Source organism: Eschscholzia californica, unplaced genomic scaffold, assembly GCF_041429995.1.
Source record: "Eschscholzia californica isolate CP2 unplaced genomic scaffold, dmEscCali1.0.p SCAF_2, whole genome shotgun sequence".
NCBI lineage: Eukaryota > Viridiplantae > Streptophyta > Magnoliopsida > Ranunculales > Papaveraceae > Eschscholzia > Eschscholzia californica.
In genome coordinates, this window is record NW_028238309.1 from 26,696,979 (window position 1) to 26,721,883 (window position 24,905).

General features: G+C 36.9%; 1 protein-coding gene and 1 long non-coding RNA gene across 3 annotated transcripts; both read right to left on the reverse strand.

Annotated features, from left to right (window-relative positions):
- Nucleotides 1–8,338: 8,338 nt before the first annotated feature.
- LOC147557177 (uncharacterized) lies at nucleotides 8,339–12,730 on the reverse strand. 2 transcript variants are annotated; one of them, XR_015235084.1, is made up of 5 exons: nucleotides 12,602–12,730; nucleotides 11,800–11,992; nucleotides 10,857–10,925; nucleotides 9,085–9,683; nucleotides 8,339–9,002 (listed from the first exon to the last, which is right to left on the reverse strand). It is a non-coding gene; the product is annotated as an uncharacterized LOC147557177 (long non-coding RNA). The 2 variants fall into 2 exon arrangements; XR_015235083.1 differs by having other exon boundaries at nucleotides 11,921–11,992; nucleotides 12,602–12,695.
- Nucleotides 12,731–18,036: 5,306 nt separating this feature from the next.
- LOC147557178 (putative zinc transporter 10) lies at nucleotides 18,037–19,819 on the reverse strand. Its single transcript, XM_086663679.1, has 3 exons — nucleotides 19,150–19,819; nucleotides 18,679–18,828; nucleotides 18,037–18,540 (listed from the first exon to the last, which is right to left on the reverse strand). Exons 1-3 carry the CDS (start codon nucleotides 19,792–19,794, stop codon nucleotides 18,235–18,237), a joined length of 1,101 nt encoding a protein of 366 aa, XP_086519805.1. The 5' UTR covers nucleotides 19,795–19,819; the 3' UTR covers nucleotides 18,037–18,234.
- Between the last annotated feature and the right edge of the window lie 5,086 nt (nucleotides 19,820–24,905).

The window sequence follows — 24,905 nt, forward strand, 5'->3', positions numbered from 1 at the left end:
TCACTCTAAATCAATCCAAATTACAATTCTTCTTGCATTTCTATTCTAGCCGAGATAAAGAGAATATCCACCCTCTCTCTTAAAATCCCTTTCTAAAACTTTCTGTCAATGCTAGTTGATAGAGAAGGGAAGAAAATAAGCTTCACCCACTAGAAATCTCATATAAGATTTTCTATCAATCGAATCAGAGATAATCTCTGTCCTTCTCGATTTCAATCTTTAATTTAGATTTTCCAGCCACTTTGAATCTTTTTCTTCTCTGTTTTGTTTTTGAAAAGAAAGAATAAGAAAAGGAATCACCCAAAGATTTGGGATTAATCGTGCCAACTTGCAGTTCTTTCTTCGTCTCTCTCTTACTACTGTAAAAATGGATAGTTCCCTTTAAATGGAATTTTGATGGGAGAAGACGTGGGCAATTAACCAAATTTGGCACTGGCTGTCAATGACGAGATCAGGTGCATCGCGGAGCATGTAAGGAAAGGCTACAACGCACTTCAATGGTGATGTCACGTACACAGAGAAACTCAGCCGTTAGATCTGGTAACGTGCGAAGGGAGACGACGTATTATCTTGCGACCCAGTACACGAGATCAAATCCTGGAGAGGGTACCGAAAATGTCCCGCTGATGCCCACAATTGTACCGAAAATTTTCCTTGAGCTGCTTTTTTTCTACCATGTGTCCCTCTTTCTCTTTACTTTGACTAAAACTTTGACCCGATCTATTATTCTCATCCGGACTCCGATTCGACTCCCGTTTTTGTCATTGGGTTCGTCCTCGTCTCTACTTTCATCCGAGCATCAACATTTTCCAAAGTTTACAGAATCAATAAATGACCAAAATGCCCCTCTTGTCTCCGTTTTTATCTATTTTTCGCACTGAACTCCGTAAAAGACACTTGATAAAAAAAAATACACAATTCATCAGAGTAACTACTCGAAATAGACTAACTAGCCCAAATTAAGAGATTCAAATGAGGCATTCTTATGTCTCATTAGATGGTCGACCAACATAAGTGGGTCGGACAAGCCAAACCCATAAGGGGCTGGTTTGGACGGCTACACAAAGGGGAAACCCTAATTTCCCTTAAAAGGGTGTTAAAGGAAGTTAGGGATATTATCTTTTCTGAGGGTCTTTAGGAGTCCTTGTTTGAGTGAAACTCTGATTAGGAATTCCCCATATAAGGACCAGTCAGGGTTCAGAACTCATACATCTTAAGAGAGAAGATTAAGGAGAAAAAGGTCTCATTCTATCAAGTTAGTCAAGAAGAAAGGTTCTTCTCAACCTTCCATTAAGTCCTAGCAGACATTAAGGAAGGGAGATCAAGTTAACCTACTCGGTGTCTCAAGTAGAGGAACGACAATTGGAGTTCTTGATCTTCACACGCGATTGGAAAGGTTCGAGGGAAAAATTGCGTTTAAGGTTAGTTTTTCCCGATTCTAGTTCTTATTAATTCCTGCATATGATCCTGATTAACTAGTGTTAAACATTAGATGTTTGAGATTCCGCTTACAACATTAGTTAGTCTTAGAGACATACAAAACCCACAGGAATGTCTTCTGAGGAGGACACGCAAATTGAAGCTGAATACAACTCGCAACTGATGAGTTACATGCGGAGGTCGAATGCCTCAAGGCTGAAAAGCGAAGGGACACTAAAAGCATATGGCAGTTGCAAGAAAAACTCGTGGAAGCACAAAAGAGGCAAAATTTGTGAAAAACCCCAAGAGGAATAAGAATGGGCGAAGAAAATAAGAAAGGAGGAAGAAGAACGAACCACTAAATAAATAAGCTCTGCTATATAACGCAGACCTAAAGGGGGAACCTATTCGGAACTCGTTAAAACGTAAGCCCGAATAGTCCAAGCGATAACCCGACCATCAAATAAACTAGTCCTGCTACCGCATCCCTGAGGGGGAGCCCTATTCGAAGCTCGTTAAAACGTAAGCCCAAGGGAGAACCCAACCATCAAATGAGCCCTGCTAACGCAAGCGTAAGGGGGAGCCCTATACGAAACTTGTTAAAACGTAAGCCCAATAAATAACCCGACCACCAAAATATATATAAGCCCTGCTAAATGCAGGCATAAGGAGGAATTTTACTATCAAAACTCAAAACATGGAGCAGGCGTATTGAAAGCTGAACTTACAAAGTTAAAACATTAAGCTCTGCTTGTTAGGCATCTTAAGGCAAACAAGGCTAACAAAAGAAGAGGCATCGCCAGCCGAGCACCATCAAATTCCTGCCTCGAAGGCACCCTAATATTGATAAATATATCTTGATAAACCAAGCTACAATCGAGTTACACAGAGATAAAACCATTAGCTCTGCTTTGTAGGCCTCAAACGGCAACCAACCTAACAAAACTATAAAGCTTTGAAGACAAGCCCTGCCACGCTGGCCCAAATCAAAGTCATGGTAGTCCAAGCTATTATCAGGCAAGAAGATATAAAATATCGAAAAGAAGAAAAGGCGTACTTCTGCAGACACAACTATGAAACTTCATAGGTCATCTATCAAATTGATATTGTGTTGCAGAAAAACTCGAAAAAGAAGTGTTGCATCTTAGTATGACTCATGGTCTAGTAAGCCTTGGTCATGCATGATAACATTTATTATTTAAGCAAGAATGTTATGCAGGAAATCAACAAAGAAATAAGACTCTCAAATCTCAAGCCAAAGAAGGGGTCTCCAGGAAATTAGTATATAGGAAAAAGCGAATCACAGAAAAGTTGCAACATAAGGATCAGGACAAAATGCATGAAGAAGAAAATCAAGACAACACCAAAAAGGAAATATGTCATCATAAAAAAAGAGTTACAACGATTGTACGCGTTAAAGAAATAGAGGAAACAATTAAACATTAACTCGAGCAACGGAAGCCCGAGCAACAAGAACGATGAAGTTACTCATCCTCTTTGGCCTAATCAAATAACCGAAAACCCTGAATGAAACTTCCGAAGAGTCGTCAAAAAATCCTTGGACATAACAGTTAAGGTGATACGTCAAATTTCCACGAATCACACACTCCAAGGAGGAAAAAGTCTCCAGATAGGCAAGGGGAAAGTCCCTGACAGGACTAACACCCTCGATAGTAGCCGAAAGAAGATGAAGCACTAATTTGTCGACACCTACGAGGGTCGCGTGAAATTTAATGCAAAGGTCAGAAAAAGAAGGGACCACCTGAATAACAAGGGAAGATATGATAGGCACAATGAAAAAAGAGATACAAGAAGGGGAGATGTAGAGCCTCCCACGACCGTAATAATTTATATAGAAACACATCTAAATAGGTGGAACGGTGAGATGTCACCTCTCATAAAGCAGTCATTAAGAGAAGCACAAGATAAAAAAAAAGTAGCCAAAAGTCACGACCCGTAACGCCGTGAGCCGCAGAGCTCATTAGGGAAGAGAGGGGTTCTTAGCACAACGTTGGTGGAAGAACAGACAAATACAACAAAGAGAACAAATCGAACGAAATGTCAAATAACTTTTTATTCATTTATATCAATCATCTATTACAGAAGAAATTGCAAGTAAGACAACAATCACCGAAAATTGTTCAAGAAGAAAAAGGCAGCCCCTTCGGCGAAAAGAGGTCATGTCTGACCTCTACCAAAACTTTGGAAGAGGGAGGCAACTTGTCCGTGGGGAATGAAATACAAAAGTTTAAGAGGGAGAAATGGCTATCGATGAAGTTTACCTAAAGGGACTAAAAACAACTAAAAATGGGAGATACTCGAATGAAATTTTAGTCATTTGGACTCAAAGGCACTCTGGTAACTTTGCCAATACCAATACATGGGGGAAAAGTAAAGTCATAGACGAACCCATAGGTGAAAATGGAAGTCAAATCAAAGTGCAAACAAGAAGGTTATAGAAAGAAGAAGATTCGAGGAGATTCAGTACACTTCCGGGCACGCATTTGATCAAAAGAGACACGTGGCACAACACAATCAGATGCCTGGTGCAACTTAGTTCTAATGTACCACGAAGCGCTGGAACTTCCCTATATGCACTATTTTGTTCAACCGGAGTTAACTTACGTTTTAATCTGAGCCATCTGTTTCCGCTCACTTTCATCTGACTCCCAAGGCTTGCTGCCACACAGTATACTTTAATGGTCGCGACTCATAGTAGCCTTGTTTCGAAACTTACTTCAGTGCATCCCGTTGCAACCTCTTTCTGTGTCCTAACGAATCCCACGCGTCAACCTCCGTATTCCGAGATCTGACAGCTGCTGTTCCTGGGACAGGATAACATAGTGACCCCGGGATACACTTTAGCCACTTGATTCCCCATTTCGCCCAAATTCTAAACCCTGGCCTCCAGAACTCTCGAAAAGGGTATTGGGTTTCTGAAATTACGTTTTGCCCCTCTTTTGGTCCCCACTAATTATTCAACCAACAAGTGTCCTTCGTTGCTCCAAAAGCAATCCAAAGTTCTCCTTCCCTAAACCCTAACCAACCCATATAAATAAACATTTTATTCTCATTTCTATCTTAGACTTGAAATCCCTTTCATTTGAAGCCACATTCTCTACTCCTTTATTCAACAAAATTCACATTCTCTCTCATTTTCTCTCTTCTACCCTAAATTTCATCTTTTTTTTTTCTTAATTTCTTCATCTTAACTTCTTATATATCTAACTAGGTTATAGCCCGTGCCTCCGGCACGGAACTATTTTGAAACACTTAACTCGTTTGAATATGTATAATCGGTGAACATGAAAAAATGAGGTATGGATTTATTTCGGAAGAACTAAAATATACTACATCTTAGAAATGGATCAAAACATTAATCACATTATTATTCAAATAAAATTATAACTTGAACACCTTCACTAAACAAACTCCTTTGTAAATTAACAGACGGAAAGAGAGATAAAAGCTAAAAAATTGTCACGAAAAGCGTGTATAGCCCGTGCCTATCGCACGAAAACTTAATTAGGTAACAAAAAAATTAACAGATGGAATACGTTACGTAATTGTATATTTTATAGTAGATGTGTTCCGCATCTAATGTTGCTTCGTCTTACTTTTGTATTAGGTACACAAATAAATTAATTACTTTTATACAACCAGCACCTGCAAAAATTCAATTTATCTTTCATGGAATACTACAAGTAACATTCGTTTAGTTAGTAATATAAAACGTGTTTCAGGTTTTAACATACGAAATCTTGATTTCAAATAAGAAATCAAAAGTGAATTCAGGTATTGTACATATATTCAAATTTATCTGGACTGCACATATATTCAAATTTATCTCTTGATGAATTTATATGGACTGCTTTAATTTACACCCGGAAACATCAAATAAACTTAAGTGAAAACATTAAAATCTTACAATAAAACTTGCAACGATTGTTATGAATCTTACAATATAGAGTCAGACTCATTACGAAATCCAATTCCACCGGTTGCATAATTCACCTGCATGATGTGATACCATCAGTCCAGCTGATAATCTGATAAGCAATGAAATTGGAAGGTAGCAAGATGCTCAAAATCATTCAACTCATTAAAACAATTTTGACTATTAAATAATAACTCAACTTAAGTTGCTTTTGAGTCCCTACTAAACTTCAATTCACGACGAATAAGAAAAGTTTAATAAGAGGTAATCCAATTCATACCCTATTTTTAATTGATTAATTTATTGTTCAACTCGGTACACAAGAACTGCATTTCTTGATATCTTCACATCTTGGAGATCATAATGTATAAAGAATCAAAGCAATTGGACTATTCCCATCTCCTAACAATCTATGAAAGGATTATTTTTAATTCATTGTAGTTATAGATCTTTTGATGGAAAGGAAGGCGAACAAAATCAATTTGTGCAATTTGGTGTCTACTTAGTTTCTGCTATAACCTAGTTTTTAACACTTCAAAATTTAAGATAACGAAGAAGTAAAAAAAAATATTACTAATTCTCTAACTTCGTCTTGAAGCCATATAAGTAATCGGTCTGGCAGGCCAAACAATATGTAAGTTCGTACCACACCATAAAAGATGAAGCTGTAACCGGCCGCATCGGCCCAGTAACCTTCGTCACCGTTGGTTCCCGCAACCAGCCCTTTTTTTATGTCTTTCTTTCTGAAGGGCTCGTGGTTCATTACACCAAAGGCTTTCAGTGAACTATTGAAGCTATCGAGAGAGTACCAAACGCTGACAGTGACGAAGGTTACCGACTTTCGGTTGACGCGGAGCCACCGGGTCCCTATTAAAGTAAGGCGAACAGCGTAACGAGTCTAAGGTTACAGAAGTGTTCGCCTACTTTGTTTGATAAGCATAGCATTGCAAGCAAATAGAGCAGAGAGCTTACCGTTGCTTTCTATTAGAGTCGCGAGCTTGTTGTAGTCGGTCCTAAAGGGAGAACCTTGCTGCTTACTTGCTATATCCCCGCGTCCTTGCACGGCTCGTTCTTCGAGCCCTGCTTCTCCCTTCCCCCTCTCCCCAGGGACCGACCGTATGGAGTATAGCCAAATTCAAATAATAGCTTGGGAACTTCATGTCTTTGGCAACTTCAAAACTATAAAAAGATATCAACTACTATCAAATAAAATTATATGATATCATCAACTATATAACTGTCTGCTATAACTATGAAAGTATAGTAAAAGTGCAGCTGAGTTGATGAGAAAAGGAAGCCGAATTATTTACCCAAAACACATGGATTTTTTTCAATCTAACCATTTAATAACATTAGAACTCTGCTTTATATCACTTAATAACACAGTTTTTCATAGTGGAGCCAAATACAAATCATTGAAGCATTCTCTATCAAGTTCTAAAACACAACATCAAACGAATCATCAAGCATTCTCTTTCAAGACTAAAGCAAACTACCCAAATATTACCTTTTCGTTATCATTTTCAACTTGTTTAAAGTAGATGCAGCTGATCCAACCTTCCTTGGTGCAGATTGAGTACCTAAATAAAAACCAAACCAATAGAAACTATTAACCCTACTTCAGAACATTTGAAGGCGTTGGGGTACTTGACGCTTCACATAAGCGGAGTATTACTACGCACTTTATCGCATAAATTTGCATTATTTTTAACTAAAAGATAAAAAGGAAAAAGAGATAGAGAAACATCTATTGTGTCTACTTCGGACCACAAAAAAATCAGGGTCGGCTCTGAGTAGCTCTATAATAGTCACCATAATGAAAATGATTGAAATAACTTGTTTTACGAACGGCTATACCGTGTCATCATAGATTAAGTGTTACCAGCATATCGTTCCTTTTTTTAACTAAATGGGGTGAGGAAATACATATATATTTTAGGTACTAAAGTGTTAGGAAATCAACCACATCAAATCAAATAATAGAAAAGATACAAACATCAGTTCATTGAATGCAAAATAATGAATCCAAATCCAATAACATATCAATAGTTATATTGATTCAGTCCATAATCTAGAATAAGTTGTACATAAAAGAAACTATAGCATACCAGTAAAGTGGAAACTCAACTAAGAATCCTGAGTGATTTTGAGTTTCAGAAAACCATGGTATGCCCAAAACACATCTTTATAGTATACAAATTTGACGCAAGGAACCAAAAAAAATCTTAATTCTAATCTCTTTTTTTTTTGGAATCATCTTAATTCTCCCAAGTTCATTCAATCTGAATATCATTTTGTCTGATTATTAATGGAGAAATGGATTTTTCTTCAAAATTCATGACTTTATTCTAGTATATACTCACAGCTTTCCCAAATCTTAATTCTAATTCAGTTAGACTTCAATACCAAGACTTTAAGATGGATGAATACGTGAAACATCAAGCTTGTTAGAGGAACACTTATTTTCTAAAACACTAAAACAAACAAATCTTTGATTCGTTACCAATCCTAAGTCTCACAGTCATTTCTTCAAACATTTTCAGTGTCGTTCACATTAGGTTGTAGATATATTTTTTTTTCCTAATTCAGAACATCATAAACAACTGAAAATCCTAATTCAGAACATCATAAACAACAAATTAGTAGATTTCAAAACAATTTCATTAACAACTGCGATGCTATTTCATGGCCTGTGACATTTAGTGAAGGTGCAAGTACCAAGACATGGTCTTTCTTAAAAAGAGTGTGTTGTGACATTTCAAAAGCTTTCTCCTTCGCTTCGGTTGATCATCGAATTTCTGCAATGCTATTTGATGGCCTGAAACTGATGTTAGATAGATTACAAGGTGGTCAATGATCTTTTCAAATAGAAACAATAAATCAATCTCCATAAGAATTTCTATAACTTTGAGAATGTAGGAATTATGTCCGTCTGTAGGATCATGTCTTCAGTATATAAACGATTTGGGAAAGCTGTGAGTATATACGTGAATAAAGTAATGAATGAACTTCCATTAACAGTTCATCATAAGAATAACAACAAACCAACAATTCATCATAAGAATAACAATAAACCCTGTGTTTAAAATACATCTACTGTGTAAAAAGAATAGGGTTAGGGCTTTCACTAAATGAACATACCTCTACAAAGAAAAACCCTTCAAAGATTAAAATACAACTACTGTACAAGAAAATAGGATAACGGCTTTCGCTAAATGTACATACCTCCACAAAGAAAAGCCATTCCATTCTTTATTTACCAAACTTTGGGGAAAAAGAAATGTTCCATGGAAGAAGAAGAAGAGGAAAAAGAAACCCTTTTCGAGGTTTGGGGAAAAAGAAATGTTCCATGGAAGAATAAGAAGAAGAAGAAGAAGAGGAAAAAAAAAACCTTTTAGAGATTTGGACCATCTTGTTTGAAGGAACAATGAGAACATTGAGACTGAATGTTAAAGAGAAGAAGAGAAAGCGTTCTGTAACGGCACCCTGCTTGAAGAGAAATGAGAAGATGTGTCCGTTGATGGAAAAAGGAAGGTGGATAAAGGCGCCCGACTACCTACCCAATGCTGATCCAATGGTGGCTACTTATGTTGATGTGGGACGGACGACTGGATTTATCCCGGGGTTGGTCCCAGTCAGCACCCCTCTACAAAGAAAAACCCTTCAAAGATTAAAATACAACTACTGTACAAGAAAATAGGATAACGGCTTTCGCTAAATGTACATACCTCCACAAAGAAAAGCCATTCCATTCTTTATTTACCAAACTTTGGGGAAAAAGAAATGTTCCATGGAAGAAGAAGAGGAAAAAGAAACCCTTTTCGAGGTTTGGGGAAAAAGAAATGTTCCGTGGAAGAATAAGAAGAAGAAGAAGAAGAGGAAAAAAGAAACCTTTTAGAGATTTGGACCATCTTGTTTGAAGGAACAATGAGAACATTGAGACTGAATGTTAAAGAGAAGAAGAGAAAGCGTTCTGTAACGGCACCCTGCTTGAAGAGAAATGAGAAGATGTGTCCGTTGATGTAAAAAGGAAGGTGGATAAAGGCGCCCGACTACCTACCCAATGCTGATCCAATGGTGGCTACTTATGCTGATGTGGGACGGACGACTGGATTTATCCCGGGGTTTGTCCCAGTCAGCACCCATCCACCTGTTTTATTATATAGATTATTGTACCGGCCCCTGCATTTGGTGTTTCGCAGACCTTCTTTTTACCATACTTGCGTAGTAGTCTCGAAGAAAATTATGATCGAGTCTAACCACTTCTAAAATATAGCAAACCCATTAATCTCATTTTTTTTTGTTAAAGATGTCAAACGTTGTATGCCTGAAACAAAAACAAATGAGCATAACATCAGTAAAACCCTAAATCTTACCCATAAAAATCATCGTAATCCATGAAACAAAAACATATAATTGAAATACTCATATCTGCTGTTTCGTAATCCACACATACCCACTCTCCCTCATCTAAAGCTTTTTAGCAACATAAAAAACCAATAGGCTGGATGTCGCTTACGTATGTAGAACGATTACCCGTGATTCTATTAAAGCCAGGTTAATCAACACAGCTGTAATTTGTTCTCTGGTTTCTCCATGTTCAAGGGGAATTGTTGTTTCTAAGAAATTCTTGAAAATCTTTCTACAAATTTATTGCCCAATGCAGAGACACCATTACTTGGACATCATCGGTGTTTACAAAATTAGTTTCTCCAACCATAATAAGAAATCATACCGATCAGAAATTGCAATCATTTTGAAAAGATCATTTGGAGTTGTCTGGATAAAGAATGGAACTATAAGGCAGACATAACGGGATCCGATGCATTCAATAATGAAACTTGGAGTTCATTGCTAGATGTTCTCATAGGTGACGTTGTGGTTCTCAACCTAAATTCATCGAAAATGGATGCTTACTACGACAAACATAAAAAAGAATCACCATCTATTTTTAGATGGGTAGGTTGTTTTGGATCGATACTTACTCAATTAGAATTGAATCCAAACCAACATAAAGGTGATTCATCTGTAGAGGAGATTTGTGCTTTCTTTTGAAGTAAGGGTTACTGAACATTCATATCCTACTATAATTTCCCTGTAGAGAATTACATCTCAAATTCATGAATTTGCTTTTCTAATCTAACACTTCAAATTGTCTTCATGATAATATTAAGTATATCTCAACAGAAGATGATCACTCATGGTCGGAGCCTACCGTTCGACAACTAATTCGTAACTCATGAGCAACAGTAAAAAAAAATACTGAAATAAGATCATCTCACTTGTTTCTTTTTACAGATACACATAATGACTAAAAAAAATCATTCATTTGGGACTCGATACTGTCTCTGAAAACTAAGACCTTTTTCTTCAGATCAAGACATTATACAGTGGATCCATGATGTCATTTCATACACATATAATTGTATATATATATTCAAGAGGAAAAGATGGAGAGAATATGAAAGGAAGAGGAGTATTTGGATACTAATTTACTTACACAGAGTTCATAGGCTGAAAGGAATTTATCACTTTGAGCTTCTATGGTGTTGGAATCGATATGCCAGAGCTGCACCAACAATATATAACTTCACAAAAATTATATCCAATCTCAAATTATTTGAGAAAACGACAACATTGGGTCAGTGATAATTTACATCTAACATGAGTATTTCAAATTAATCAAAATGGATGTAAAAATTTAGGCAAACCAAGTTCTCCAACTCTATACTTGTGTTTTTTAACCGCAAAAAAGTAAACCATAACCATAATTGGAATACTCGTTTCTTTATCAATGTTTTGGACATCATCACTATCTTTTCTATGAAAGATGATGCTCTAGGTCTAGGGTTCCTGCTTAATCTTCTAACTGTCAATCTAAAAAATTCTCCTCTAATTCATTTTTCACCATTCTTGCAAAACTTCCTACCTTGAAAGTTTATAACAGACTAAGATAGTTTAAATCTAGTATAAGAAGAAGCTATTAACACCAATAGTGCTAGCATTTGTGTTAAGTGTGAGTTGAAGGAAGCAAAAGAAGAATCTATTAACACCAATATTATAAGATTAAATCAACATCAAAATACAACGAAATCTGTGTGAATAAGATAAATAAAAGTCTATATTTGAGAATCAATATTAACATATCTACAAGAAGAATACAATCTATAATACTGGACTGTGAAGGACACTAATTAACATATCCGTATATCACGTGGGATTGTGAAGGACCCAATACTCTTGTGGTATTTTACGCATTTCACAGTTCATATTAGGACCATTAAAAGTACATACTGCATAAAAATCAAAACAACAGAATTTGATCTAAACTCTTCTAGAAATCAAAAGTTGAAACCCCTTCTGATTCTTGAAGACATACAAACTTCAACACTACAATACAAGAATCATAATCAAAAGCAACAACTTTTCAAGAAAGGAATTACCTAAGAGTGACAGTTCCACGACGGTACCGATTAGGCTTCTTCACTCCACCAGTAGTGGGGTTGATTTACGGGCAACCAATGATGTGGAAGAGAAAAGAAGAAGGTGAAAAATTTAACAAACCTTAGTTGTCAGCTGCTTCCTCCGAGCCTTTCCTCTAGTGGACGTGCGAGCAGTTTTCTTAGTACGAACCATCTGCAATAATTCCACATTTGTTCCATAACCAAATACATGAAAGTGGATTATTCCATAACCATATACATAAAAGTTGAGAGAGAGGGAGAGAGAATTCAAACCCCTGCAAAAATTCCAAGTTGTTTTTTAGAAATTAGGGATTTCTTTCTGTAATGCACAAAGCAATGTAAATCTTCAACAAAGAAATTTAGAGAGGAACCCTAGATTTCAATTAAAATACAGAAGGAAGAAACTCAGAATCCTAACTGAAAAAGATAAGAAAATGATAAATAGTTAAAGAATAAGAATCCTATATCAATGTAATCAATAAGAAAGTAGAATACAACCCAAAGTTTCCTTAACAAAAAAAAAAAGAATACAACCTAAAGGCTGGAAAAACCCTAACAAAACTGAAATTTCAACAAGTAATAAGAGAATCTAAACAAAAGACCAAATAACTGCATAAATTTAGTCTGAAAAGAACAGTAGAAAAATACATACGTCTTACAAGAAGAAATATAATGGATGAGGATGACAATTAGGATCTTTTGAGAGAGAAGGAAACAGAAAATGCTCCCTAAGGGGAGTAATGGGGATGAGCCGTAATGGAGAGAGGTAATAGTGGAATACCTAGTAACCGGAGAGAGATGAAGAAGAGGATTTGGCGAAGATAGATTAGGACAGAAATTCCAATGTTGTTCACATTAATTTCGGATGCTGAACCAAGGAGATGTGTCCGTGAACCGAGAAGATATGTCCGATCAACCGAGAAGATGCTTAATTGCTTAGTTGAGCAAACAGGAAATCAGACGGTTGAGATTGGTGGTGGTGTGGGACGGACGGCTGGATTTATCTTGAAGTTTGTCCCAGTCAGCACATATCCACCTATTTTATTATATAGATTTACCCCCCCCCCCCCCCCCCATTTCTCCTCTGAAATCTATTTCTCTCCAATTTCTTCGCCAAAATCTCTTCTTCTATTTCTGATCTTCTAAATTCATATCTTTTCTCACCTATCTCAAACAATAAAAAGAAGCTATTATTTGGATTTTTGGGGTATTTGGAGCAAACACTAGACAATATGGAAGCACATGAGGCTATGGAGCTAGATCCCCTTTTGTGATTCTTTTCCAGTCCCTTTTGTAGTTTCATTTATTTTGTAATTTCAATGAATATTTCCTTAAATTCCATGTATAGCAAATTCTCCATCTAGGGTTGTAGATGAAACCTTTATTTGATCTTTTTGAGATATGTTATCGATTAATTAAAAAAAAATTTATTGTGTTTTAATTTCTATCAATTGTCTTATACATGATTGTAAAATGGTTGTATAAAGAATATCTTATAGAATTTGAATAGTTCATTATACTAAATTTCGAGTTATTACTAAAGAGGTTTAGTTAATTAATTGCATGTGTAAAACTTGAACTAATATGGTGAATTCTAAAATCCTAAATCTTTTCTCATCTTTCTCACTTTATCGTTAGTTTGTTGTTGTTTTATCAGTTTCAAGATCAAAATCAATTTAATGAAAGTCCAAAAACCAATTGATTATATTAAATTCACGTGCTGATCACATGCAGGAGAGAAAACCAAAGGAAATACGTTTGAGCTCTTCTACTCCTTTGTTTCTCTATTATCGACTAATGAGTGGTGGGACTCGTGATGATACAAAAAATGGTCATTAGTTGACTCAGGTCAATGAGCTAAGAATAGACTGAGAGCCAATGAGATCAACCAGTGATAGGTCAGCAAAAGAGGTCGAATCCAATCGAGGTCTGCCACTCAAGCTCGAAACTGGGGGGTCAGCACGATTATCCCAGGAACCTAAGCCCCGCTCTGACTCAAATACAACTAAGTGTGCCCTTGGGATTCGCAAGGAGGCTAGGGGGTCCATGTAAATAAGGTTGATGCCTTAGGCCCTAAATATTGAAAGGCAAAAGCGTGCCGAAGGCTTACCGACTTACCCAAATCTGATCAAAGATCTCAGTCGGTAAAGATCTTAAGCATTTGCTGACCTGGACTTCAAGAGTCTCCAAAAGAGGAAACTTCCGAAAAATATCTCGAGGATCCTAAAACAGAAGAAATCCTAAATATCAAAGATACGAGAAAAACTCAAAACGAAACCCTAAACAGTTTAACTACGAAATAGTAGTTCAACTACAACACAGAGGTTCTCAACTGCATCATTGTCACCGTCTATCGACAGTGGGGCCGAAGCAACCTATAAAAGGGAATCAAATCACCTTGAAAAGGTACGAACTCCTAGTTTCACCCAATACTCAATCTTTTATCTGCAAGGACAATCTGACTTTCTTCAACGTCAGAGACGTTTCCAAGCTCTTTGCGGTTTTCCCCAAGGTCTCCGGGATTAGAAGCGGGAGCAGAGTTGATCGTGGAAGGAGTCAAAAGAGAAAAAGCATCAACTCAGACGTGATCCAGCATCAAATCTCTTCACTCTGACTGATAATCGGATTGACAAATGTTGACATCAACAAGTAGCAATTCAGCAAATTACCAATTTCATTTCTCAACGAATGAAACCATCATTCATTTAGTCACCTAAATTGAAACAACATCATGTCTTTTAGTGAAGATCAACTGAATCCATATCACATTCTTCAATTACCCTCCTTGGCCTCTAGCCCTCTATACTCCATACCATCCTATCACAATACCTATCCTGTAGCTGATCAGGAGTTGGTTCCATCACCTTCTGCCTCCTACTCCTCACATCCATCTCTTGCTCTTCATGCTAGGACTAAGCATGTGGAAATAGATTTTCACTTTATAAGAGATCTGGTCTTGAATCATACACTTGAAGTGAATTTTGTTGCAACTGAAGACAATTTGGCAGATGTCTTCACCAAAGGAGTTCTTTTTTTCCACTCTCCGCTCTAATAGATCCAAACTCATGTTTCTTTCTGATTCGAAACATGTGTTTGAGGGGGGTTGTAAGAGAGAAGAAGAAGATCAGCAGAAAGGAGAAGATGAATAACAGATTTAACTAACTCTTAAAGAGTTATTTTAACACTCTGTCTATTGGCACCTCCATCACTTGTGTGGTTCATTGTGTGTCTATGAGTTAGTTAAGAAAGTTAGTTGTTAATTTGGTTTAACAAACTCTTAACTGATTTTCTTTTTCTCTATCTAGAATCGTTTGTTATATAAGTGATTCATTGTAATCGAAGTGATTAATGAAAGTTAATGAATCCAATCTTACTTTCTCACAGTTAGCATTATTAAGATGGCTACTAACAAGGAAAGGATTGAAAATCTAGAGACTTCATTTGGAGGACTGCAAGACACCTTCCATCAAGTCGAGATTAGTATTACCGACAAACTTAAACAAATTGAAGCAATGATCGGTAAGCTCTCTGAAAAATTGATCTCTAATGGAGAGATGTCCAGCAGCAAAAACAATCGAAGTGGTCATTCTCACGCCATTAGAGAAGACACTCGCAACAACTTCGGAGGTAGGCGACCGATTATCTCGTCAAAAACGGCTAAGTTGGAGTTTCCTCGATTTTCCAGAGAAGACCCAACTAAATGGTTTGCAAAAGTGGAACAATTCTTTGAATATCAAAGGACAGATAAAACACAAAAGGTGGCGTTGGCGTCCTTTCACCTTGAAGGAGAGGCAAATCAATGGTGGCAATTGTTACGAAGGCCTTTTGGAGAAGAAGGCCATGAAGTAACATTGGAAATATTTCAAGTGCAGCTATGGGCGAGGTTTGGTCCTACGATGTAGGTAGTTAATTAGTGAAGTAGTGGGTTAGTTCTCTTTTATTTGTGGGGTTAGTCTGCTTGGGTTGTGGCCTAAGATTTAGGAAGTAGTTGTTTTTCTTTCTTCTTTCTATTTAAACTCTCTGTAATCAATAATGGGGAAGGAATTGATTTTAATCAAAAGAGAGTTTAAATATAAAGAAGAAAGAAAAAACAACTACTTGCTAATTCCGTAGGACAAAACCTCGCCCATAGCTCCTCTTGAAATATTTCCCATGTTACTTCATGGCCTTCTTCTCCAAAAGCCCTTCGTAACCATTGCCACCATTGATTTTCCTCCCCATCAAGGTAAAAGGACGCCAACGCCACCTTTTATGTTTTATCTCAAAGAATTGTTCCATTTTTGCAAACCATTCAGTTGGGTCTTCTCCAAAAAATCGAGGAAACTCCAACTTGGCCGTTTTTGACGAGAAAATCAGTCGCCCACCTTCGAAGTTGTCACGAGTGTCTTATCTAATGGGGTGAGAACTACCACTTCGATTGTTGTTGCTGTTGGACATCTCTCTATTAAAGATCAATGTTTCAGATAGCTTACGACCATTGCTTCCATTTGTTTAAGTTTGTCGGTAATACTAATCTCGACTTGATGGGAGGTGTTTTGCATTCTTCCAAATGAGGTCTCTAAATTTTCAATCCTTTCCTTGTTAGTAGCCATCGTAATAATGCTCTGATACCAATGATAGATCCCAATCAAAGCAATGAAGTAAATTGGAAATAAAATTCTACTTAGGGATAGAATTAACCACAACTCTTTTGATTAAATTCAACTCCCTTTTCATTGTTGATTACAGAGAGTTTAAATAGAAAGAAGAAAGAAAAAACAACAACTTCCTAATTCTTAGGCCACATCCCCGGCAGACTAACCCCACAAACAAAAAGAGAACTAACCACTACTTCACTAATTAACTACCTACATCAATTAACTACACTCCAAATAAACGACTGGCTCTAAATAAACTACCCATATTTCTTTTCACCTTATCATATCCCCTTGACCAAAAAGAAGGAAGAGGTTTTGGAAGTATTGATATAGAAGAACGTCGTACAACTTCCTCGACCAAACCCAAGTAGGAGTGAGAAAGGGCCTTCGTATGCCTTTCATAAAAAGAATGGTAACAAAACTGAAGATTGCAGGTATCTTAAGGATCTAATAGAAAATTTGGTCCGGATTTGAAAACCTGAGAAATTCAGTTGAAGATGAGTCACGCCTGAGCCTAATGAAAACTAATAAAAAAACCTCAAGCAGGTCAAGGAGATGTCGAGTCCGAAATGACATAGAGACTCAGCACACCTCAACTCTGTTGGAGATTAGAGGTATAGGTACTTCAATAAACTCAAAAGATTCACATCAACATACTTTCATATAATAAAGTTTCTTTAGATCTACATAATCTCATTAACATAGCACACAAAGTTTTGTCACAATATTTAACTAGATTTGAAGTTAGTTCTTACCTTAAACACAATATTAATACTAGATCTATTTCTTCTTCTTCTTCTTCTTCAAGTTTCTTCTATACTATTCTCCTTTTACTTTCTCTCTCTAGATTGTTCTTAAACTTGTCAAACAAAAGACTCTACACCCTTTTAACTAATTTCATGAGGCAATTTTACTTATTTACCCCTTGTAGTTTGATAAAACAATTTACTCAAGCCTACATTTTATATTGGGCCCAAACCCAAATTTGATTTAAAAGCCACCTTTCAACAAGTCCGGGCTCCACAAGCATTAGAGTAGCCACAACTCAAGGTCAGGCTGAAGCAACACTGACCACATTTCCTCCCAATGGAGGAAAGATCCTTACTATCAAAGGACCAACATCAGGAGGAAGCATTAATAGTGCGTGAAAATTGTGCAATCTAACGGATACAGGACGATTGTGGCAGTTTGGCGAAGATCACTTTGAAAGCATGCTTCGATGCTACAATGGTAGAAATATCGTTAGCCTACAATCCTATCCCGGGATGGTGTTTCCTTCAATCCCAAGGAGTTATAATTTCAATACCTCGCTTTGATGCTAAAGTTTTCCAGGCACTAACTTGGGAGGGAGGATTAGAGGTAATCAAAATAGTGTCAAAAAAGTTTTTTGTTTCCCTGAAGCAGTTGAACATGTGATTTTTATACTAGACTATGGACCTAAGCCCAACTAAAATACGGCCAAAAGCTCAACTACATTATTTATACCCTAATAACTCAAATTCAATACCCCAAAGATTCCACTTCGTCTGGGGATTGAAACTTGTGCCGTAGCCATTGTGTTTGACCATTAACCACATTGAAGTCAAATGCTCAAATTGGTTCACTTTTCTGATCTTCTAAATTCTCTACTGCAAATTTAGACTTTTCACATAACTAACAAAATCTCCTACAAGTAGGTTAATTCTAACCACAAAAAGAAAAAAAATAGTAATTTAAAAAAATCCTATCAACTATGTGATTAAAAGTTGAGAATGTCGATCTGAAGATTCAAAAATTCTTAAGCCCATTTCGCCATAAGAGACATTCCGCCAGAACCGAGAAGCACTGCAATATATGATTTTATTTGGAGCTTTATATTTCCTTGCAATTTTGCACCCATAAAATCTGCTGATAAGAGGTCTACCAACGCCATATAAATCAAGAGCCCAGCCGATGCAGCATTCAAAATTCCTTCCGTAATTAACGATGTCGAGCTATCTTCTGTATAAGCTTTCGCTATAACTAGTCCAAGAATAATCCCTGATGGTGTTGTAATGGAGAAGAAAATCACCATTATAGTTTTCTTCAGTAACTTGTAGTCAGCCTAATACCACAAGAAAAAATAGGAGTTAGTATATTTATGTGTACAACTCCGCCATTTTCCAATTATTCTTACACTTTGTTTACTTTGTCGAATGGATTTTATGGTATGATGAAAGTAACTTATTTCAAGGTAAATTACCTGAAGTATGCAACCACCAAGACCCATGCCTTCAAACATTTGATGGAAACAAAGAGCAGCAACTAGAGGTTTAATTGTACATACATTGTTTGAAGCACCTAATGAAAGCCCTATTACAACGGAATGAACAATAATCCCAATCTCAAGTACCTGTGAATGATTTTATTTTTGTTCAATAATCATGAGTACTGATAGAATTGACATATATTTGTATGAGAATTTAGTGAGAGCGTTTAATCAAAGTATATTAGAGTGACAAAAATTCTATTCGTCCCTCCATTTGGTCCATCTCCCAGCCCTCCTCCGCCTGATGTGGTGGCATATAACTTGAACATATACTTTTACCATTCTCACGCTCAACTGATACGTGGGAGAGACCAAATGGAGGGACGAATAGAATTTCTCGTAATATACTTTGTTATTTTTGTGGAAAAATAATAAATAAAATTGACATGATGATGGAAAGCTAACCATTGCAATAATGCGATATCGTAGCAACTGCGTATTGGTTGTTTCAGTAGTTTCTACCATCTTCGTAGACGAATGGTTATGTAAATGTACTACATTACCATTTGATGTTCCCCTTTCCATATCTCCATTACTAGTGCTAGAAACACTAGTTATATTTCCATCTTTTTCTTCTCTCTTTTTCTTGTTATAAACACTAGTAGACAAAGAATCCACCATTAATGCAAGTATAGCTGATAACATAGCTACAAAACCAGTAAAAGGGAATTTATGCCAAGGGTATTCTGGTAAACAACTCGACGATAACATATCGAATGAATCGGGTAGTACGTGCATAAACCCCGTTGCTAGAATTATACCGGCAGCGAAAGATTTGACGATCGTAAATATATCTCGATCGGGTTGTAAAGCTTGGATATTTTTTGTGAGTAGTGGTAATGAGACACCAATAATACTAGTGATAAGTATTGAAAATAAAGCTATGATCTTGAGAGTGAAAGCTGCAGAATTATCTATACATGCGCCCGATTCTGATTGACATTGTGCTGATTCTTCAGCATTTACAGCTAGGGTTTTTGTGAAAATGGAGAAAAGAAAGAAGAAGTAGATGATGAAAATTAATTTTTGATTAGAGGAAGAAATAGCCATTAGAGGAGAGAAAATGAAGAAGGGGTCAATTGTTTTTTGTTCAGGGTTTGATGAGATCTTATAGGAAGGAGGGAACATTTAAATTTTCCGCTGAAATGGGAATAGAATTAAACGTGGCAGGAATAGAGAGGTTTAGATGGGAGAATAACCTGAAAAATTGAATAGGAGATACTCATAACTGAGTTTTAGTATACAAGAATGAAACGTGGAAGGAGGCTATTGGGTCACGTAGGCAAAAAAGGAGTGTGGGTCTAGGTGGGAAGAGTGCGCAGGGAATCGAAATACACGTTTATGGGGTGGGGTAAGTGGAGTATGAGCAATACTTACATGCCAACTATGTACGTGGGTGTGGAGCCATGTCTTAGAGCATATCCAATGGGACACTCAAACTCTACCATTTAGAGTCACACTTGGAAATTTTGGAGATTTTGTTAAAAAATTTCTCCAATGCAACGCTCTAACAAACAGTCTAAAAGTCAATACTCTTTTTTAAGTGACAATATAAAGACACTCTAAACTTTATTTTTTCTGTGAAAGAGATCTCTAAAATACCTTTACTTAATGCACATGTCACTGTTCGGTTCAATAGATAAAAAAGTAGATAAAAAGCAAGAATTTCTATTGGTTTGAATTTTAAAGTGACACTTAGAGAGTCTCTATTAATAAATTATCTACATCATCATAGAGTGTCTAGTAGGGTTCCACATTGGAGAAGGTTTTTTTAACAAATCTTTATAAATCTTAAGTGGCACTCTAAGTTTTAGAGTTTGAGTGTCCCATTGGAGATGCTCCTCAAGAAGATGATTTGGTGAAAAACTGAGCCGTGTAGAAAATTCTTATCTCAAAACATTGTATTTCTTTTTGGTCTATGATATTGGAAGAGCACTACTCAGTATAAGCAATGCGTTAAAGAAAGTACATTTATGTACTTCCTTTTCCTTTACCAAATTATTTTAAGAGAGCATTATAAGATCATTTGATAAATAGTTCTGAAATATAATGACTTAAATAAAAAGTAACAATAAATTTAAATCTTATTCCCTTGTAGTTTTGTTTAACAAAAACAACTCAACCTTAATATCGTTCAGTACTATCAGCATTACCATTAGCATAAGAAAACTACAAATACATATTCACAATCATTATTTTCTTAGTTACAAGCTCTTAATGATACCTCAAGATCTCATTATTGAGGAACCACCGTTAATCAAGGAGGCAACCTACATCGAGAAAGAAGAGTCCTTCGACTAAAATGAAGACATCGACTTAAACGAGAACATCCACTTAAACAGAGACTTCGACTTAGCATCGACTTAAACAAAGGAAAATATAATGAAGATAATATATCTCAAGTAAAGAAAAGTTCTTCGTGTCTTTCTCTATGGTTTAACAAAGATTTTTAGGAATTTAGATCATTTTTTCTCCCATTAAAGGATTTTCAAAATTGGGTTGAATGAAAAAGACAACAAATTTCTGTTGGTACGGTTGAAATTGATATATTTTTCAATCATTCTTTGCAAGCGGAATACCACCATATTTCATATGTCAGTGGATGAAATTTGTTTAAATTTGTAGTGGTTCTGCTGGTTGAAATGTTTTACTATTTTCATTTATGAAATTTTTTTTATGCTAAGCCGAAATCTTCGAATTATTTGCTTTTATTCTTCATTCAAATTTGATAGTTGTTAATGAAGCTGAAATTTTCAAACTATTACCAGTGTTAAAAAAAACCCTTTAAATCTATGGAGAAATTAAATAAACTAACAAGAGGGTATGAATCCTTTTATGGAGATGAATGTTGCGTTAATTAATTAGCGTTTAGGGTTTCCATTTCTTTTTTACCGTGTAAATTATTTGGGGGGGGGGGGAGAGATTTTTATCATAATTCATTTTGAAGTATTTTGAAAACAAATAAGCTGTAACTCTCTAAAGGATATGTTCTTTCGGTCTCAAGGAAATTCTTTCTGAAGGACTATCCTTCGACCAAGATGACAATGCTCTCAATTTGTCGAATTGGATGATGATAACTTTATGTAGAAGATCACCTAGTCTGGTCGAATTAGGGATCGTAATGCTTAACTAGGAGCCAACTACGTCGTTGGATCACTTCGGTGATTCACGACTAATATCGACCATATTCTACAACGGGTTACACCAAAGAGTGGTGACTTGATCGGAGAGAATTGACTGGAGGGGAACAAGGTAGAAGGATGGATTAAATCCAGTTTAATAAGCCCAAAAGGTTCTATTTGGATCCGGACAAAGATAGAAAGAACTGAGCCCGAAAGGAGGCCTGGATCACATGGTCGGCCATATGAAGTTGACCCCCCAACTCTGTCCTTGAGTGGCCGACCTCCTTTAGATTCAACCTCCTGCTGACTTGATGCGGGGTGACCTAATAGGCTTTTGGTCCTTTCTTGACTTATTGACCTCAATCAACTGATCACCAATTTTTTAATCATCACTGGTATAATGTCGTGCCTTGAAACAAATATGAAGTCCTGGTTGCCCAAGCTACGACCAAAACTCACAAATAAAAGAAAGCCCAACATTGCAAGTCATTAAAAAAATAGGTTTGCTAGCTGAGGAGATGACCGAAGCAAGTTAGACTTAAATATTTAGAAATTAAAAAATGACATTGTGATCAAAATTGCTTTCCGTCAGCCTAATAGTGCCAAAAAGATAGAAAGAATCGGGCTCGAAAGAGAAGTCTGAAAAGTGGTAAACCCCACTTATAGGGTGTCCTGACCAAGCCCGGTAAGTGAATGCTCAGGACCGGCCATATAAGGTGGGTGGGCCGGCCAGGGTAAGCCCATAATGGGCTTAAGTGGCCGGTCACACCATGTGAAGTGGAAAACCCTAATTTCCCTTTTTAAGGGAAATTTGGGTGTTTATCTTTTCTAGGACACTTATTGAAATCTTATTGGAATGGGATTCCTATTAGGGTTTCTCTATATAAGGGTCATTAGAGAACAGAAAAAGTGCTGGATTTTTCTCAGGAGAAACCTTCATCTCTCTCACAATATACAACTAAGTGGAGAGAGAGGGTTTTAGAGAAAAAGCTCTCAATCTATCTATGGAGGCAAAAGAAGAATGGTTATTCTTCTCAACCTTCAATGGAGTTTTAGCAGACAAAAAATAAGGGAGATTAAGTTATTTACTCGGGTGTCTCAAGTAAAGGAGCTACACATGAAGCTCTCATCTTCTTCGGGATAAAGTTAATGGAATCTAGTTCGTGAGAAAGCGAATCCAGGTATTCTACTTTCAGTTTCTAGTTTATTATTAGTTCATGTATATGATCCTGGTTAATTAGTGTTAAACATATGATATTTGAGATTCCTCTTACAACACTAGTTAGATGATTAGTATGTATTAGAGGCAGTGGAGGAAAACTAATGTAGTTGGTAATAGTTGACCACTTCACCAAGTGGGTCGAGGGTGTAGAAATGGCTCGAACCAATGCCGAAGAGATCATATTGGTCTTGTGGAATAACATGTTCACCCAATTCGGAGTCCTGAGGATTATAGTCACGGACGATGGGTCGCAATTCAATAACGATGTGATGAAGAAGTTCCAAGCGAACTACGTAGTTAGGCCCCGTTTACATTAGTGGCGAACATCCTGGAAATGAACAAGTCCAGGTAACTAACAAAAACCTTCTACAATATATTAAAACTAAATGCTATGAGAACGAGAAAAGCTTGTAGGCGAGCTTACAAACGTACTATGGGCATATCGTATTACCCCGAGAAGGTCCACGGGCGAAACACCCTACAAACTGGTGTACGACATAGAGGCAGTACTACTAGTGGAAATAAGAAAGCTCAACCTGAGAATAAAGTACTTCGATTAAGAAAAGAACGAAGAACTTATAAGAGAACACCTATATCTTGTAGAAGAAATACAGGATCAGGCCGAGGTGACAAATCCCACTTTCGAAAACATGATGGTAAAACAACACAAGGCTTATATGATAGAAAGAAAATTCGGCGTGGGAGACATGGTTTGGAGAAATTCCAAATATATTAAAAAGCCCTGAGCAGCAAAGCTCTTCCCGACCTAGGAAGGTCCTTATGAAATAATGCAAATATTACGCCCGGGGACGTTTATCCTTCAGGATGCCTCATGAAATAAACTACCTCGACCATGGAATGTTGAACACCTCAGGATAACCTTCAGTAAGAGAAGCGACGAAAACACACCAGGTATTCCACACACCTTCAATATCTTTTTTTTTAAAAAGGGTGAAGTAGCATATGCATATCTACATATTCAAGTATTTTTAATTAAATTTCAAAAGCTATCTTGATGTACTTGGGAGTAAGCGACAAACTCTGAAAGTTCTTGAAAGCAAGCCCTGCGAAAGCAGGGACCCAACTCAAAAAGCCCAATGGTTCTCCATCACCTAGGTACCCAAAAACTATAAATTCAGAGTACTCAAACTTACTAAGCTTTCAAATTTAAGCCCTGCTTTGCAGGGATCAACCCTTATCGCTCAAGCTATGACCAGGTTTAAGAATGAGTCCTATGCAAAACTTAAATTAAATTAAGGAGGAGTTTTATACGAAACCTCAAACCAAGAAGGAGTGCTATTCGAACCCCAAAACTAAACCAAGGAGGACCCATGTTCAAAACTCAGACATGGAGAAATCTTGCTTTCGAACTCTCACTTAAACAAGCGGAAAGCACAATGCAACAAGCCCCGAAAACAGGTAGGCTATCAAGGCCTACTCGTCAGGCACCATGAGGCAACAAGCGCCTCAAAAAAGAAAAAAACCTCGTTAGCCGAGCACCAGCAAAGCCTTGCCTCGCAGGCCCCGAAATAAACAATTTGTATACTTTGGTAGTCCGAGCAATGACCAGGGCTTACAGACAAAAGTAAAGCCCTAGTTTGCAGGATATTCAATAAAAATTACCATGTTAGCCGAGGTGACGACCAATGCAAACAAGGAACAAAGCTAAACCACATGGTTAAAAGAAAGGCTATCCTTAATCATCGAAGCTACGACCAGGTACGAAGGTAAACAACGACGAGCCAAGCCCTGCTTCGGCAGACACTACTATGATATATCGCAGGGAATTTATAGGTGGAGACAGACAGAAAAACTAA